We start from the raw sequence: 17,438 nt of genomic DNA, 5'->3' as shown, positions 1-17,438 counted from the left end.
TTAAGATAACTTACAGAACACGGTAAAAATGTTTCAAAATCTTTGGAAACCGAGATGCTCGGTAATTAACATTTGTGACGATTCAGTTTACAGAGAGATCGGTAAACATTATTACAGATATCAGTTATTTTACAATTATTAACCGAGCTCCCGGTAAAAATTATTTTTTACAAAACAAAACCAATAAAAAAATTTACCGAGCTTTAATTGGGTTGTTTAGCAAAGAAAAATATGATGTTTTTTATAGTTTAACATAAAGAGCATGCTTTTCTGATCTCCAACATATTTTTATTTTGTTTGTAAACTTTTTATTTACATTTTTGTACAGCAAACAATAATCCATTTTAATCGATAGAATGACACTAACATTCATAGAATGACAGTTGGCCCATGCAGCATAAGAACAAATTTTTAGTCCCATATAAATTTAAAATGCGAATTAAAAATAGTTCCGGGGCTCCAAAAATTCTGAAAAATTGGGGATAGGCTCAGTTTTTCCTGCAGATTCAGACTATGTAAAAACATATATACCCCTAAACAACCCAATTATGAATTTAAGTGTGATGGATGTAGGCCCTTTTCACATGTTAAGCGAGAAATATGCTTTATTCTTCAAATTTCTGGCAGCCCTGATTATTGCTATAAATTTTATAGCACTTAATTTTTTCTTTCCCAACTCTCGGACGGCTCGCGAGATGCGATGTTTTTACTTTTTTGCTTGCGGTTTCGCGTTTTCAAAAGGCGAGATATTTAAACGGACAGTGAAAAAATCAAGTTTTTCGTTAGGAAATCTGAATATTTTTACGGGTGATTTCGCTGTTTGACACGTTGTTTTCATAATTAATGAGAAAACCATTTGAAACTAACATGACTCAAGGTAAGCACCATTTAAATTACGTTTTGTTTGAATGTAAAAACCAACCTCGACTTAACCAGACGTGCATCCTTCTTGGGCGTTGGCCCACCTGAACACGTCCGTACGGCTGCCGGACGTTGCCTTGTTCGACCTTACCAGACGAAGCTACTCGTGGATCAACGTACTGTGGATCCCGGACAGAACGGAAGTTCGATTGCATTCGGTGGCCCAGCGGGTGGCACACGTAGATCTGGAGGATTCACATTACGCTCGGGCCAAATTCAGGAGCCTTCCGGATGCGAGTGGGCAAGATTTGCAGCGAGCCTGTCAGAGAGTTAGTGACCAGATTGGAGCGAGTGCGCGTCCGATTGTGCATTACAACTGCCGTGTACGAGTCTCGGACGATGGCCAGAAGAAAATGCCTAAAGTGAATGGAAATTTTTGGCTGAATGATGATAACTACACTGGGAAGCTGGAAGAGGTTCATCAGGATCAGGTTCAGAAGTGGTTCGGCACTCCCGGGGTCGTTTATCTGTACGAGTGTGATTCGGCCGAAGAGTTTATCCGAATAAATGGCGATAATGACAACGGTTACCATTTGGGAGCGTGCGCTGCAGGACAGAAACTTCCGTTGGAAGATCTGCTGACGGAGGCCATTTGCCGTCCAGTGCGGGCGGCCTTCAAATGGCACTGTACGCTTCTGAATAATATAAATCTACCGAGTAAGTTGCTTCCCGGAGATATTGCCGATCGACAATTGTTGCTGGGTCAGCTGGATTGGGTGCTGACGTTGATTTTGGATGCAATCGCGTGGGATTCAATGCCGAAGGATATGTTTCAGCAATTGTTCCGGGGGGATTTGCTAACGGGAACCATATATAGGAGGTTCATACTATCGCAAAGAATGCTGATACGGGCTGGGTGCACTCCCGTGTCAAAGCCTTCGATTCCTGATAACAGTCGGCACCGGTTGTGGGCCGTCTGGGATCGTTTGATGAATATGACCATGAATCTGTTGGAAAAGCAGAACGAGAAAGAGTGCCCAATCATAAGGACGTTCTTTCAGATCATTTTGGACGGACAATATCAGCAGGTATGTTTCTTGGCAGTTCTTTATTTTAATGTTTCGTTGGTTTTCGTGTTAGATTTATAAATTTAACAATCGTTTCGAATAAAAAACCTTGACCAACATATTCCTCTTTTTTAGCACCTTGACCTGTTCCTATCTGCCATGAGCCTTTCGGTTCAATCCCCCAACACGTTTACCCCATTGAAGGCAGGCTGGAAGAAGCTCGGTAATGATGTGCAGCTGCAGAATTGTATTGTGAATCAAGCGATCAGATTGCTGCAATCGAGGGATAAAATTTTGCGCCAAAAGACAACAATATTCTTGACCGAAGTTTTTGCAGAAACTCCTGCAGCCGAAGAGTTGCTAAAATCGGAAGGTAGAGTTAATCTTCTCCAAGACCTTTCCAAGAAATCAGACAACCGTTTGCTTATTACAACTCTCTACATGCAATTGCTGCTAGAAAAGCATTCATGTGCTTCCGATCCTGCCCATTGGCGAGCGCTTGCTGCACACTGTGTCGACCTTATGAACCATCCCGATTCGGATGTACGCGTGTGGTCGGTTCTCTTGGGACAAACAATTTCTGCCGCAGGCCTTACAGATTTACGCGGCCGTATTGAAGAACTTTTGGACGATGTCGTTCCCAAAGTTCGTGCAGCTGCCGTGGAATCCTGGATCGCTTCTTACTCCCACCTACCGGAACAAAAGGACACAGCAATAAGCAAGCTCCTCACAATGATGGGTAACAATTCTAGTTCCCTTGTGCGGCGCGAACTTGCTTACGCTCTCAATGTAATCGCTTCCGATCGGACGGTGGAGTTGATTGCCGTCTGCAAACAAGAACAATCGAAACCCCCAGAACCATCTAAATCGAAGGGCAAAGCTAAGGCCAAGCAGCAGCAACAAAGAAAAGGTTCACTAACGTCGTCCAAATCGGAATTGCCTCTTGCCAAAGCATGGCGCCTTATGGTGACTCTGCAAGTGGATCCTGATCCGGAAGTGGCCAGCGCTATGCAATCCGTTGTGACATTCGTAAATCGATGCGTGACGGAACAAGAGTCCGCTGGTACGAAGCGAAAAAAGAAGATATCCGTGGGTAGCTGTCCACTGGCCACGAGAGCAAAACTACACGAACGGTTCAATTGGGATTTGACGAAGGATCGACGCCACGTTCAGCAGAATGGCGAGGAGGAAGCCTCGAAAGAGAACAATGCCGGAGCGCTGAATTGCAATCCTCCGATTGAATCTCGCAATCCTACTTTGGCGCTGCTGAACCATCAATTGCGGAGCTTCCAGGTGCAGAAAGTGCCACAAATGGTACGGTTCGGAGCTCGTCACGAAATGGTTACCGTATTTAAGTGAGTATGACCAATCGTGCGATGTTGTTGTTATTTGTTTGTTACGTTTTTTGTTGTGCTTTCTTTAATCTTTTTTTCTTATGCTAATAATATAATCATGATTTAAACATTTTTCCTGCGCTTCATTCACTTGCTGCAAGAAGCTGCGGATCTGTTCAAATATTACGTCACTCTGTATGGGAGGGAGGTTCGAGCGTTACAATTCATTCAAATCGATCGATTTATTACGAAGGAGGAGAAGGTTCTATATCACATTTATTTAGAAAAGGAATTTTTATTTTGTTTTACATAGCTGTACGAAAAACTCGTACTCTTAGTACTTGTCGATAGGCGTAAGACCAGATTGAAATTTTATCGGCGGTGGCGTGATAGATCATCTTCAGCCAGCCGCGGCGGCTTGGGCCTAAGTTTCTCAAGTAGTTCCTCCGAAAGTTCCTCAAAAAATTCATCCTGAAAGTTCCTCAAAGAATTCATCCGGAAAGAATTCATTCTCAAAAAATTCATCCTGAAGGAATTCCTGGGGAACTTCCCGGAGGAGCTTCCGGAGGAGCTTCCGGAGGAACTTCCGGAGGAGCTTCCGGAGGAACTTCCGGAGGAGCTTCCGGAGGAGCTTCCGGAGGAGCTTCCGGAGGAGCTTCCGGAGGAGCTTCCGGAGGAACTTCCGGAGGAGCTTCCGGAGGAACTTCCGGAGGAGCTTCCGGAGGAACTTCCGGAGGAACTTCCGGAGGAACTTCCGGAGGAACTTCCGGAGGAGCTTCCGGAGGAACTTCCGGAGGAGCTTCCGGAGGAACTTCCGGAGGAGCTTCCGGAGGAACTTCCGGAGGAGGAGGAACTTCCGGAGGAATTCCCGGTGGAACTTCCGGAGGAATTCCCGGCGGAACTTCCGGAGGAATTCCCGGAGGAACTTCCGGAGCAATTCCCGGAGGAACTTCCGGAGGAACTTCCGGAGGAATTCCCGGAGGAACTTCCGGATTAATTCCCGGAGGAACTTCCGGAGGAAGTGGTGTGTTACGGTCGATCTACCACGGTCATATTGTCAGCTACAGGCAAATCCTGACCCAACGAATACCTTCCCCAATGTCCAACTCCGGAGGAATTCCGGAGGAATATCCAACTCCGGAGGAATTCCCAGAGAAACTTCCGGAGGAATTCCCGGAGAAACTTCCGGAGGAATTCCCGGAGGAAGTGGTGTGTTACGGTCGATCTACCACGGTCATATTGTCAGCTACAGGCAAATCCTGACCCAACGAATACCTTCCCCAATATCCAACTCCGTGATACTTATGAGGGTGTCGCTGAGTCGGGGGCCTCTCGTTAAGTAAGTACTACATCAACACTTCCTTCCCCTCCCAAGTTACGGAGAAGATGGGCGTGGCCAGGAGTAGTAATTCTCATGCTTACGTGATTTTTATTATGATTATGATTAGCAGGCCCGACAAACTTCGTTTTGCCTAAAATTTGTTTATTCTCTATTTAGTTCTCGAATTATGCAGAAATTTCTGGTTCATTTGTATGGGAGCCCCCCTCTCCAAACCGGGGAGGAGTCTCGAACCATCTTAAGAACCTTCCCGGTTCGTAAGAACCTCTACATATAAATTTTCACGTCGATCGGTTCAGTAGTTTCGGAGTCTATAAGGTTCAGACAGACAGAAATTCATTTTTATGTATATAGATTGAAATCAAGGACCACACCCACCTTGATTTCTGATAGCAATCTGAATAAGGATTTCAAAAGAAAAACATGAGTATCACTAGTGTCCAATCTACGAAGTACACCGTAACTATGCTATGCTATGCTAATTCCCGGAGGAATTCCTGAAGGAACTTCCGGTGGAATTCCCGAAGGAACTTCCGGAGGAATTCGAGGAAAAACTTCTGGAGGAATTCCCGGAGGAATCCCTGGAAGAATTTCTGGATCAACTACCGGAGGAATCCCTAGAGGAACTTTCGGAGAAATTCCTGGAGGAACTTCCTGAGGACTTTCTGAAGGGAGCGATTCCTGGAAGAGCTCACGGAGGATTTCATCTGTAGGAATTCCTAATGGATCTTCCAGTGAGATTTCTGATGGATCTTCCGGACGAATTCCTGAAGGAACTTTCGGAAAAATTCCTGAAGGAAATCCAAAGGAATGCTTGGAGGAAATCTAGGAGGAATTCCTTAAGGAGTTTAAGAAAGTATTCCAGAGGGGTTGTCTGGAAGAATTCTTGCAGGAATTTCCATATTAACTCCTGGAGCAACTTCCAGAGAAAGTGCTCAAAATATTCCAAGAAAAAATATCAAAAGAATTCATCACGAAGGAATTCCTTGAAAAAAATATGCCTGGAAGATGTCACTGAGGAATTCCTGGAAGATATCGCTAAGGAATGCATACAAGAATTCAAGAAAGAATTACTGAAAGAACGCATGAAGCTTTTTTTTTGCAGGACTCCTTAAATTATCAAGGCCCATTGTTACCGACGCACATAGGAGTACGCAGTGTAAAAGCTTGGCCAAAACTATGCTAATCATTTTGTCAGCTGTAAATGCATTCAATTAACAGCAAAAGCGTATGTTTTTGTTTTTGTGCTCTTTGTATTAAACTAATAGTGAACTATGACCACCGGCGGCGTCAGTTGTTGTTATTAGGTGGAGCACCACTTGGCGTAAGAACGCTGCCTTTGGGAACTACAGCGTGCTTGCGACAAGTGGTGTCCTCCTCTGACTCTGTCATTGAGTATGATTTTTATTATTTATTTTTTATTCTTTAATTATTACTTACTAAGATTTCCGAAGATGTGCTTTGTTTGTTCACTTCGACCATATAAATTTGTCATCGGATAATGTTAAAGTCCCTGGATAATGTATTGATATTACAATCAATGGAGCAGATCAGATAAATTCGTTGCACTTCAGCCGCTTTATTTCTTACCAACCTTTTACATCCGAAAAATGCGTATGCTTTTCATCAAAGTCCAACTCTTCTTCGAAAGCGAACCATTTTATGAGCTTTGTCGCTAAGATCATAAATATATATTTTTTTCGCCTGACTTTTCTTAGAAAACTTCACTATATTCAAATAAAAACAACTAACGATTGCGTGAGGATGCGTGAAATGTTTTTCATGGAGCTTATTGAGGAAACTCCAATCTTTCCAACGCTGACAATTTTGTTGCTTGATCGGGTTTGGAACCTAATTAAAAGTTTAATTTTGTAAAACATATTATTGTAAAAAAGGTAAAAAAAGCTAGTAATTAATATCATCATTTTTGATCACCTAAAAACAATTTCAGATCGAATCATGCTTGGAAAGGATTTTACATACCCTCATTATTGGTACCTATATTGATTTTCATCTTAAAAATCAATAAAAATCCAGAAAAACACGATAAAACATGAACATTTTTTCATGGACAGTTGCGATAAAACTAGCATGTAAATTATGGTGAAGTTTTGGCAGCCAGCATTGCTCACAAGTAATCAATATTGATCCAAAAATCCCAGGGCAAGTTAGTATTACTATTTGAGAGTACAAAAACGAACAATAATATGGAGATATCTAAAAATATTGTTTTTGACTTTTGGCCAGGATTTGGGCTGAAATACTCCTTAGTGCGACGCGACAATCACAACAGATGTACCCAAAACAATGAAAATGATTCTTACAGCGACCCGTCCGCACATAATTAATTACGTGTGCGCCGCAGTGCAGTGCACTTCCAGCATAGGTCAGGGCGATTTGTTTGTGCTAGACTCAGCAGCACCACGTTCTGAACGCGCGCATCAAGCCCATACGGCGGATTGATGGGCGCGGGCAGAACGGCAATAACCAAAAATTGTAAAATGTAGAATAAGCAAAAATTATGTATACATATATACCCTGCAGTATCAATAAAGATTGAAGTTTTCGTTTTAGTCTAAAGACGGCTGTCTGTTGGTTAAGACCGAAAAAATCCCTGGCATCCAGTAAGGAAAGACTGATTTCCACTCTTCTGCAGCATAGACTTTCTGAGCAAAGTATACTAGCGGGAAGATTAGGAAGGAAAGTATTTCCACATGGTAGTTCAGTCTCGAGTAGATGAAACTCTCTTCTTGATTCCATCGCATAGGCTTTCAGAGCAAGGCAACTAGCAAGGATCGAGAATCCCGAGTGAAATCTATTAGAGTTGGTCCGCTTCGGCACAAGTCTTTTGCTAATACCCCGTTGCGTGTAAGGAAAGTCTCGTTCACCCTGGACCTTCGCACAGGGAGTCAATTCGCGCGCGTAACACCCATATTTACATTTCCGTTAAAATCAAATCAATTCCTATTGAACTATTCTTAAAAAATTCCGAATGAAGATAAATTTCATAAGATCGTTTCATTATCTATTCGGTATGCCACACTTACACTTTTCTGACAATTCTTATCGGATTTTCTGTACGGGTTTCATGGATAATTCCCAAAGTAAATCCATCCACCGACCTAATTTAGGACACAAGCTGTGGAGAAAATCCTCAACACCTAACCAGATTCTGCAACAATTTATTTCAATCATGCATTAAATCCGCCTGGCAGACCCTTGTATTACACTCTGAAAAATCTTCACGTCATGTTTACCTGAAAACAAATGTGGTTCTCATCCACCACACTTTTCACGTAAGAGTGACCTGAATGGCATGTAACCTGAACAAAACTTAGCTTCGGTGAGTTACGTGATTTATCAGGTGAATCTGACTGGATTTTCCAGTACTAATGACATGAAGTTTGAAAGTAGTTACGTGTTTGATCAGGTGAACCTTACGTGATTGCTACGTACTGGTTACGTGAACTTTTAGTGAAAGCTACATGATATCAGGTATGCTTTAAAATATATTACAAAATTGTTTTTTTTTAATGAATGCAAAATAAGTTAGTAACTGCCAGCAGCCGTAAATAGGAAACCTCTTCGCGTTGCTGATGCGCTTGATGCGTTGAAATGCATTTGATGCAAAATGATGTCTTTAATATTAGACAAGGAATGCTGTCATTCGGCAATTGCATTTCGGAGTTATCGCTAAAACACTGAGAACAAATCAACGAATGTCGAATGAAATTTATCAGATTTGGACAGCAATGTTGAAACTTTCACAAACATTGCTGCTATTTCCGATGTTGAACCAATCAAAAGGTAGTCCATCCTTGGACGTTGAAATCTGAAATAAATTTTTTATGCTAACGCTACCGAAAAACTGTAGTTCTAGACTTCATGTAGCTTAAACTTCTTCCAAATCACTTTTCTACGAATCTTCTAAATTTCATGCGACTTCCGTTGATATTTTTCCAAGGAGGGAACTGAAGGTTCGAAAAATTCTCGCCTAGTTGCACCTAAAATATCCTTTACCTCTGCGAAGCCTAACTATGTTTAGGTTATGTATCATTCATTCTTACGTGATTGTCAAGTCACTTCCACGTGAAAAGTATGGTGGATGATAACCACGTTTGTTTTCAGGTAAATCTGACGTGAAGATTGTTTACAATGCTGGTTTTCCGTAAATGCCGAAGCTGCAATCACACTAACACAATCTCACTTAAGTTGTTTACGAGTACATACAAACATATTCACCAAGATTTTTAGTAAAAGTTACGTGAATTTCAGGTGAACATTACCAACGTCACGTAACAATCGTCGTTTGTTCAAGACAGTTCAGTTACGTGATTTTTCACGTGAATATGACGTGATGATTATTTAGAGTGTAGGTACCCGGTCACAAGAAAATAAGAACTGGTCATGTGTTGTGTGTATACTGAATTTTTACACTCCCAGCGAGGAGTGAAATGCTGATGCATGCTTCGTGGAGGGACATCCGACATCTAGTTGATAGTAGTTAAACTTTCCTTAAAAAAATAGTATAGGTGTAGCTCCCCTTAGCATTGATTTGAGACTAGTTATGCCACGTCTTAATAAAAACGACCTATTTTTTTTTGGATATTTTTCCATGGGACCATTGGGAATTACGATAACCTTTCAGGAGTTCTGCGCATTTACTTCAATCTTTGTAAACGACCAGAATTACCTACGATTTTCTACAAATCTTTACTGTACCGCTTCTAAAAGTGATTAGGCTTCCAGGAACACCAGAGATTTTTGCAGAGATTTTTTCGAGAAATGGTCTGGAAAGTCAGGGAATAAAAAACAGAGCGCACAGGAAATCAAGTTTAGCAGAGCAACACATCAAGCTCTTTGGAATGTTCCTTATGGTGATGGAGTCCTCAAGCCCCGCAAGCTATTTTAAACATTACCCAGCTAAGTGAGCTATGCAACAATTGTCAACCTGAGGAATAATAAAATTTTATTATCTCGTTCCAGGGACCACATTGCTTGGCAAGATTCCACCAATGTCAACGGTAAACCCCACATTTTCAAACACCCTACCGTACCACTCGTCAAGGTTACCTCCCTGCTGTTGGACATCCCCCATCGTTCGTCTTCTCTACTGGTGGGCTACAATGACGGATCCATTCGATTGTGGCACGTCGAAGCCACGCCCGATCCATGCCTGGTAACCGCTTGGCAAGGTCTCCACGATTTGAATGAAACTACCCTGGCCGAAAAAATCCACGGCATAGTGATGACGTCGATCGGCACTCGGCAGCTGATCACCGGTGGAGACGCCAAATACCTGCGCAAGTGGGACCTTACCACGCAATTGACCATTGGCGATATAAGCATTGGGACCGATCAGCCGGTGAGTGCCCTCGCGAGCAACGGTGTGTACAATATTGCAGCCGGATTGGAAGGCGGGACCGTTCGGCTGTTTGATACCCGTGCGGAAGCGGACGGTAAGATAGCAGTTGGTCCGAAGCATTCGAAACCGGTTCGGATGGTCAGCTTGCGGCAGGACGAGCAAACCATGGTCAGTGTGTGCACGGGGGGAAGTGTCCACCTGGTAGACCTGAGGAAGATGATACCGGCGTTGAAAAAGTGGTCCTGGGACACAGTACCGTTGGATGTGGCCGTTCATCCAAGGTTCGATTTGGTGGCCTTTGCCGGAAGCGATAGATTAGAAGTGTATTCAATCGACGGTGAACGGAACAGCGGCTTGCAGGTGGGAGCGGTTTGTGTAGATTTTCACCCGAAGGAGGCGGTGCTGGGAGCCGGAAAAGAACGGGACAACGCAGTTGTACTTTACGGAGATTTGGAGCAAAACGCAGGTAGATAAGAAACAAAGTTGAATACTTTATTTCAACTGAATTTTAACGTTTTGATTACGATAATATAGAGAACTGACAGATTTTTATTCTTCGTATAATGGTAGTTTCAATCATGACCTCATCATGACCAAATTGGCTTCACACAAACTTGCTTTTTTTTTTATTGTATTTTAAAGGATTTAACTTTACAGTTATTCATCCTTACTAACTATTGAAATTATTATATTTTGGATAGTAATTTTGATGCCCTGAGGTACTTAATTAGTTTGTCTTCTTCTTTTTTTTTTTCAAAACTTAGTATCTCATTTAGATTGTTCTTTAATTTACATTTCCTTCTGTGTTCTTCAAATTTTCTGCATTTCAAAAGAATGTGAGGTACAGTTATCTGAACATTGCACGTTTCACACATATTCGAATCCCTGCAGAAAAGGTGTCTGTGAGTTACATTTGTATGGCCTATCCTTTTTTTAACTAATTTTATTTGCTAATTATCTAATACATGCATTCATCTCTTAGACTAGGTGTTCCGTGTTTTCTTAACACTATCATCCTTATTTGCTATGTCCTATTTTTAGTTATTATTAATACATTTCAATTGCCTCTGGCAGTTAGAATTTTTTTCCTCTGGTTGAATTAAACCATGTAGGAATTACAATGTTTTCAACTTAAACTAAACTTAACCTATTTTATACTAAGGGTACAAGGAGTTAATCGTTGCAATAGAAGATTGCAACGATTTTTGTCTAAAATTGGAAATTATTTTGTTGGACATTTGTTGCAATGTCTCAATATTAGAAATTCTATGAAGTTCATTGGTACTGTACCACGGAGGCAACTTCAGAATCATTTTCAAAATTTTATTTTGAATCCTCTGGAGTGCCTTCTTTCTGGTATTGCAGCAACTAGTCCACATTGGCACAGCATACAACATGGCAGGTTTAAAAATTTGTTTAAAAATTTGTTTGAAAATCAAAAGTTTGTTCTTAAGACAAAGTTTTGATTTTCTGTTTATAAGTGGATATAGACACTTAATATATTTGTTGCATTTGGCTTGAATGCCTTCAATGTGATTTTTAAAAGTTAATTTTTGATCTAGCAGAAGTCCTAAATATTTAGCTTCGCTAGACCAATTAATTGGAACCCCATTCATAGTGACAATATGTCTGCTAGAAGGTTTCAAATAAGAAGCTCTCGGCTTATGTGGGAAAATTATAAGCTGAGTTTTGGAAGCATTCGGGGAAATTTTCCATTTTTGCAAGTAAGTGGAGAAAATATCCAAACTTTTTTGCAATCTACTACAAATGACACGCAGGCTTCGCCCTTTGGCTGAGAGACCTCACTATGGGGGATCCCCATACAAGCGAGCGGTCAAAAATAAAATTGGACTTTTCAAGTGATTTTCCACTTTGCTTTAGCTGTGTATGGTCGAAATAGCATGAATATATAATTTCTAACACCCCCCCCCCTTTAGGGATCGTCTATGAATTACGTAATATTTTTTTTCATAAATTCGATTAACGTGACAAAGCAATCCAATTTAGGAAGTTTAATTTTATATGTTTTCTTGAGGAGAAGGAAGGGGGTTGTACAAAAACTAAGTACAGCAATTTATGGACATCATGAACCCTCCCCCTTCTCCATCCTCATTTGTGGACTGTCGTCTATATATTTTTGTATATTTTTGCGGAAGGTAATCATTTTTGTGGGAAGAAAGTAACAAAACGCCTCCCCTACCAATAAATCTAATAACTTTTCATTGCTCTAAATCTGAAGTTGGCGGCGAGAGAACCGAATTAATGTTAAAAGACATTAATTTCATGACATTCAGTGATATTTTTTTGTTCTTACTCTCATGCCTCACAATTTGTATTTAGAACAATCTGTTTGACAAAGTACTAGGTTCTGAAGGATCCTAAAGCATTAAATGTTAATCAAAGAATCAGAAGTCAAGAACGAGTAAAGTACGAGACACTGAAGACGTCCTAACAGGTCGAAATACGTATATGTAGAACTAATACGAGTTGGTGGAATAAAATGGAATTTTACTAAACTCGTCTTATGACAGTGAAAACATTCCACTAAAAAATAGTTAAACAATTTTCTTAAAGAATCAGAATTGGAAATAACTTTTGAAAAAGGGTATTAGCAAATTAGAAATCGCAATCCCATGACATTTGTACAAGTTATTCAAAAATAAATGAGAATAATATATTCTCAAAAATGTGAACATTCATTCATTCCACAATGCTCCATTGTTCCGAAAAGCAAATTTCTTTCAATTTGAATAACAACACTATTTAAATTATTTTTGATTTGTTTTCATGATTTCTACAAGTTATATATAGCATCATTCTTTTTCTGTGTGAAGGTTTAAATCTTTAATGATATTTTCTTCAATTCCATCAACGATGGAAGATGACATGAATTCATCTAAAGTATCAGAGGATAAAGAACTTTTAAAAATCTTCAAATATTACAAAATTACGCATGGCATAAGAATAACTAAGTGAATTTTTTTTCCAATGTCTCCTCGTTATCCAAATCGAGCTTAAAATAGATCTGATTCATGTAAGGCACGAAGAAAAATGTCAACATTTGCCTCTCTTGATCATTTTCTTGCATTATGAGTTCTAAATTTCTTCTTTTTTTATATTGACTTTCCGCTGGTTGTTCAGCCAGTGAACCTCAAAGTGTAGATGAGTGAATAAATATTTCCCTACCTTTAGCCAGACATTCATGAACACTAGCAAGAATTTCATACTCTCCGTACTAACTAAGATATTGTTCGTCTTTACTTTTGCAATAAACATGTCAGAATTATTGATTCCATGAGATTTATAAATATTTACATACTATGAAACCTCATATTTAGTTCTCCATCAGTAGCTAATGAATAGCTCAGAAAAATAGGTTTAGGGAAATGACTCAAACCACTCAAGCCCCAAACGCAATTCAGCGGAATGGCGACGGAACCAGTAAAATTTGACAGGAAATATATAAATTCCGTTACCGTTACCGTTGTGCTGCATTGTATTGGGGGTTTTATTCATTCACTCCTTTGAAAAGTTAAAAAATTGTTATAAATAAAGTCGAAGTTATTACCAATACATGTATTTTGACCATACCCTTTGAGCCCATAGTTCAGTCTGGCCCATTTTCAATAGGAAACGATGGGACTAGATTTCCCGTCGAATGAAACTTGTTGCGAGAAAATCGTACACAAATAAGCGTCTAAATGGCGATTTGCGCACATACATACAGACGCGCATGCACACACATACAGACATCACCTCAATTCTTCGAGCTGAGTTAGTTGATATATACCACTACGGATCTCCGGGCCTTCTATCAAACATTCGTTTTTGGAATGCGTATTAACCTTGGAGTACGAGAGAGCCAACCCCCAGTAACAAAAATAAATGAAAAAACATCAAAGCGCTTTAACTCTGTTACTTGCAACTACTGGCAAGAAATTATTTCGGGAAATTTTAGTCGAAGCTTCGTCCTTGATGTGCATCATAAAAGAACCCGGGGATTTCTGAGGAAAAAAAGTTCTTCACTATCAAAGTTGAAAATAGCGTCGTTTTGGAAAAAATATTGTTTCCGCATTTTTTTCATTTTTTTTCACAATGTAACCATTAGTTTTTGCATACCATTTTAAAGCTTATACAATTACCTTTGTAATGATGTATTAACATTAAAGAAAAACATTAAGAAAATATTTCAATAAATAGTTGAAAGTAAAATATTTTTTCAGGAAATTTGTTAACTTTTTTACCCATTTCTGACTTTGACACCTTATATCTTTGGAACTAGTGCACCTAGAGACTTCAAATTCAGAATTTCTCTTAATTAGAGTATTGACAATGGAGAGAAAATATTTTAAAATAATTCGGAAGACATGACATTTTCGATTAATGACCGCCCGAAATCCTATAGTGGACCTGTGTCATCTGCGAACAAAGATTTTTGACACCCTGGTGGTAAATCAGGTAAGTCAGAAGTAAAAATGTTATACAATATGGGCCCCAGTATGCTGCCTTGGGGGACACCAGCTCTTACAGGTAATCTATCAGATTTAGAATTCTGATAGTTTACCTGCAGTGAGTGATCAGTTTAATGATATGGCCTATCCTTAGTCTACTTAATGCTCTTTGATCTGTTGCTACATTGCGATCAATCCATGGAAGGGTAGAAACTTTTATGGTTCTAAGAAATCTTTAACTGTTATACCATCCATTTTCCCATTGAAGACGGATTCTGCCATAATCGACTCGACAGGGCTTAACCGAAATGCGTCACTTGCTTCACGTACTCCGGCATTGTACAGGGGCTGTAGCATTTTCATATTAGTCAAACTTCCTCCGTTTACCATTGCTATTCCGAATAATAGTTTTGGAACTAGGACTCCGTTGGTGATTTGCGATAATGTTTTTCTTGCTCCTCCTCCCATGCGATTTCCAACTGCTTTTATAAAGTTTATTGTTGTCTGGCACTTATTTCGTATTTCTGCTACGTGTTTTTTGAAATTCATGCGGCGGTCGACCAAAACACCTAAAATTCTCGCATATTGAACTTCGGGAATATTTCGATTTTTGATGAACAAAGCGGGTGTTTCGGGATGTTTTCGTTTCTTGCAAAGGTGCATGAAATTTGTTTTTTCGTTCGATATAGTTAGCCCAATCCGATCGCTCCACTTGTCAATAGCATTTGCAGCTTTCTGTAGTCTTCTGCTCAGCACCTTTGGGCTACGACCAGAAGCCATAATGATGATGTCGTCGGCGTACACGAAAATTTCGATTTCTTCTGGTATGCTTTCGAAAATCGTCTCCATAAGTACTGTGGTATCCGCCCCTAGCTACACCACTGGCTGTCTGGTACAGCAGTAGCGATCGATGAAATAAAAGATCAGTTTTATCACTGACTGCACACCCGAGCAGACGCGCGTTTACCTGTATCACTTACAGTATCACAGTCTCGTTAGTAATTAGTTTATATCGTTTAAGAACCCAATCTCCCACGAGTATATTACAGTGGCGACGAGGTGGAGATTTTGTTTTCGCGTCCCGGGAAGTGCTAATTAGTGCAAGTAGTCCGGTTTCCCAGTGAAATTTTGGTGTTTTTCACTGCTGTTTGGACGAACCTGCGAGCGAGCCATTCATCCGTTCGGCGATTGATTGTTTATTGCCTACGGAGAAGCAACAGTTTGCGCTGCGCGGTAGCAGTACCTACACTGCAGGAGTTGGTTTGTTTTGCTGTTTCACACAGGTTTGCTGCAAAGTAATATTGAAAAGTGGAAATAAACAGAGAAAATCGTGTTTTACTTTGCATGCGTTAAAGTGTTGAAATCAGTTTATGAGCCATTTTCTTGTGCCTAGCAAGCAAAGAAATTGTGTTTCATTTTGTTTCCGTACAGTGATCCGGCTTTGTGTACATAAATAATAGCTAATTAGAACTTGTTTCGTCACAGCCGAAGAGTTTGTCACGTACGAAAGTTTGTTTCAACAACAGTGTAGTGCAACGCACAGTGTATATCAGTTTGTTTGCAACTTGTTTCGCAACGCTGATACTGTTGTATTGGTTTATGCTCATGTTTAATAGCAACTACAGTTTATGCTTGTGTTGAGCAACACCATCGTTTTTGTTTGTTTGTGTTTCACGTTTGGTTTGTTTCGTTGATAAAGTTTGTCGTTTGTCGAATACGATTGATCCGAAACGGTTGAAGTTTGTTTGGTTTGACACAGAAAGCAGTTTATGTTTTGCACTGTGGAGCAAATCGTTTAAAAAGTTGAACAAAAAGTTTTACAAAATACTTTTGAAAATTTTGTTTTAAATTTGTCAACTGTTTGTTTCGATCAAGTTTATTGGATTATTACACTGAAAAAAGTTTTTAGTTTTGTTTTGTGTGATAATTTAACTGATCGTTTTCACAGTTTTCGTCGTTTTCATCGCTGTCAGTATGCCGTTAGTGAATCACGTTGAGCCGTACATACCCGGTACGATTCCGTTTAGCCAGTATCTGGAGCAGATGGACTGGATTTTCATCGATAACAAGATGTCGGATGCGAATGAACAGAAGGCATCGTTTCTGGCGGCATGCGGAAAGGACGTTTATAGCGAGTTGAAGCTTCTGTTTCCTGGAAAGGATTTGAAATTGGTGTCGTTTAAGGAGATTGCCGATGCGTTGAAGAAGCGATACGACAAAACTGAAAGCGACATGATCCAGCGTTACAAGTTTTATCAACGAGTGCAAGGTTCTACTGAAAGTGCGGAGGATTTCATTCTCGCGGTGAAGCTACAAGCGGAGATGTGTGAGTTTGGCGAATTTAAGGACATCGCAATCCGCGACAAGCTTGTGTGTGGCATTCGCGACCCGGATGTTCAACAACGTTTGTTTGATGAGGAAGGTCTGACGCTAGCCAAGGCGGAGAAGATCATCATCAACAGGGAGCTAGCTGGAGTGAATCGAAAGCTGGTTTCGCGAGAGTCCGGTCGTGTGAGTGTGTTGAACAGGCTTGGTAAGCGAGAAGAGAGTGTTGTTTCACGTAGTAGATCCCGTGGTAGAAGTCGTGGACCAAATAAGCGTTTTAGGAGCCGTAGTCGTTCTGGTTCGTTTGATCGTGGACATCGTTCTTCATCCCGATCGCAGAAGTTTCACTGCAGTTACTGTGGCAGAGATGGTCACACACGTCGCTTCTGCTATGACTTGAAGGATAAGGTTAAGAAATCTGTGAAGTTTGTGGATTCTCCAGCAGCAAAGCCGAAGTTGACAGAGTACCAGAAGAGTTTGCGTCGTCGGTTGAACAGATCTATTTCGGATGATGAGGAGATGGATTGTATGTTGATCTCTTCCATCGGAAAAATCAACGAACCGTGTTTCCGTACAGTTTTGGTTGAAGGAGTACGAGTAGATATGGAGATAGATTGTGGAGCTGCAGTTTCCGTCGTCAGTAGAGAGACGTACGAGGGAGAATTCGCCGATATTCCGTTGCAGAAGTGTACGAAG

At 40.4% G+C, this 17,438-nt stretch overlaps 1 protein-coding gene across 1 annotated transcript; it reads left to right on the top strand.

The window, feature by feature from the left end:
* Positions 1-715: 715 nt before the first annotated feature.
* On the top strand, positions 716-10,530 carry LOC134226526 (regulatory-associated protein of mTOR-like). Its single transcript, XM_062707357.1, has 4 exons — positions 716-877; positions 937-1,949; positions 2,064-3,283; positions 9,588-10,530. Exons 1-4 carry the CDS (start codon positions 844-846, stop codon positions 10,438-10,440), a joined length of 3,120 nt encoding a protein of 1,039 aa, XP_062563341.1. The 5' UTR covers positions 716-843; the 3' UTR covers positions 10,441-10,530.
* Positions 10,531-17,438: the final 6,908 nt, after the last annotated feature.

This window comes from Armigeres subalbatus, chromosome 3 (assembly GCF_024139115.2).
Source record: "Armigeres subalbatus isolate Guangzhou_Male chromosome 3, GZ_Asu_2, whole genome shotgun sequence".
Classification (NCBI taxonomy): Eukaryota; Metazoa; Arthropoda; class Insecta; order Diptera; family Culicidae; genus Armigeres; species Armigeres subalbatus.
Note: the sequence above shows the minus strand (reverse complement) of the source record. Positions and strands in the feature narration are given on the sequence as shown.

Coding starts and splice junctions, on each gene's coding strand:
- LOC134226526 (XM_062707357.1), top strand. CDS start 844: ATGAGAAAACCATTTGAAACTAACATGACTCAAG. Junction 878..936: donor TGAAACTAACATGACTCAAG/GTAAGCACCATT, acceptor CGACTTAACCAG/ACGTGCATCCTTCTTGGGCG. Junction 3,284..9,587: donor GAAATGGTTACCGTATTTAA/GTGAGTATGACC, acceptor ATCTCGTTCCAG/GGACCACATTGCTTGGCAAG.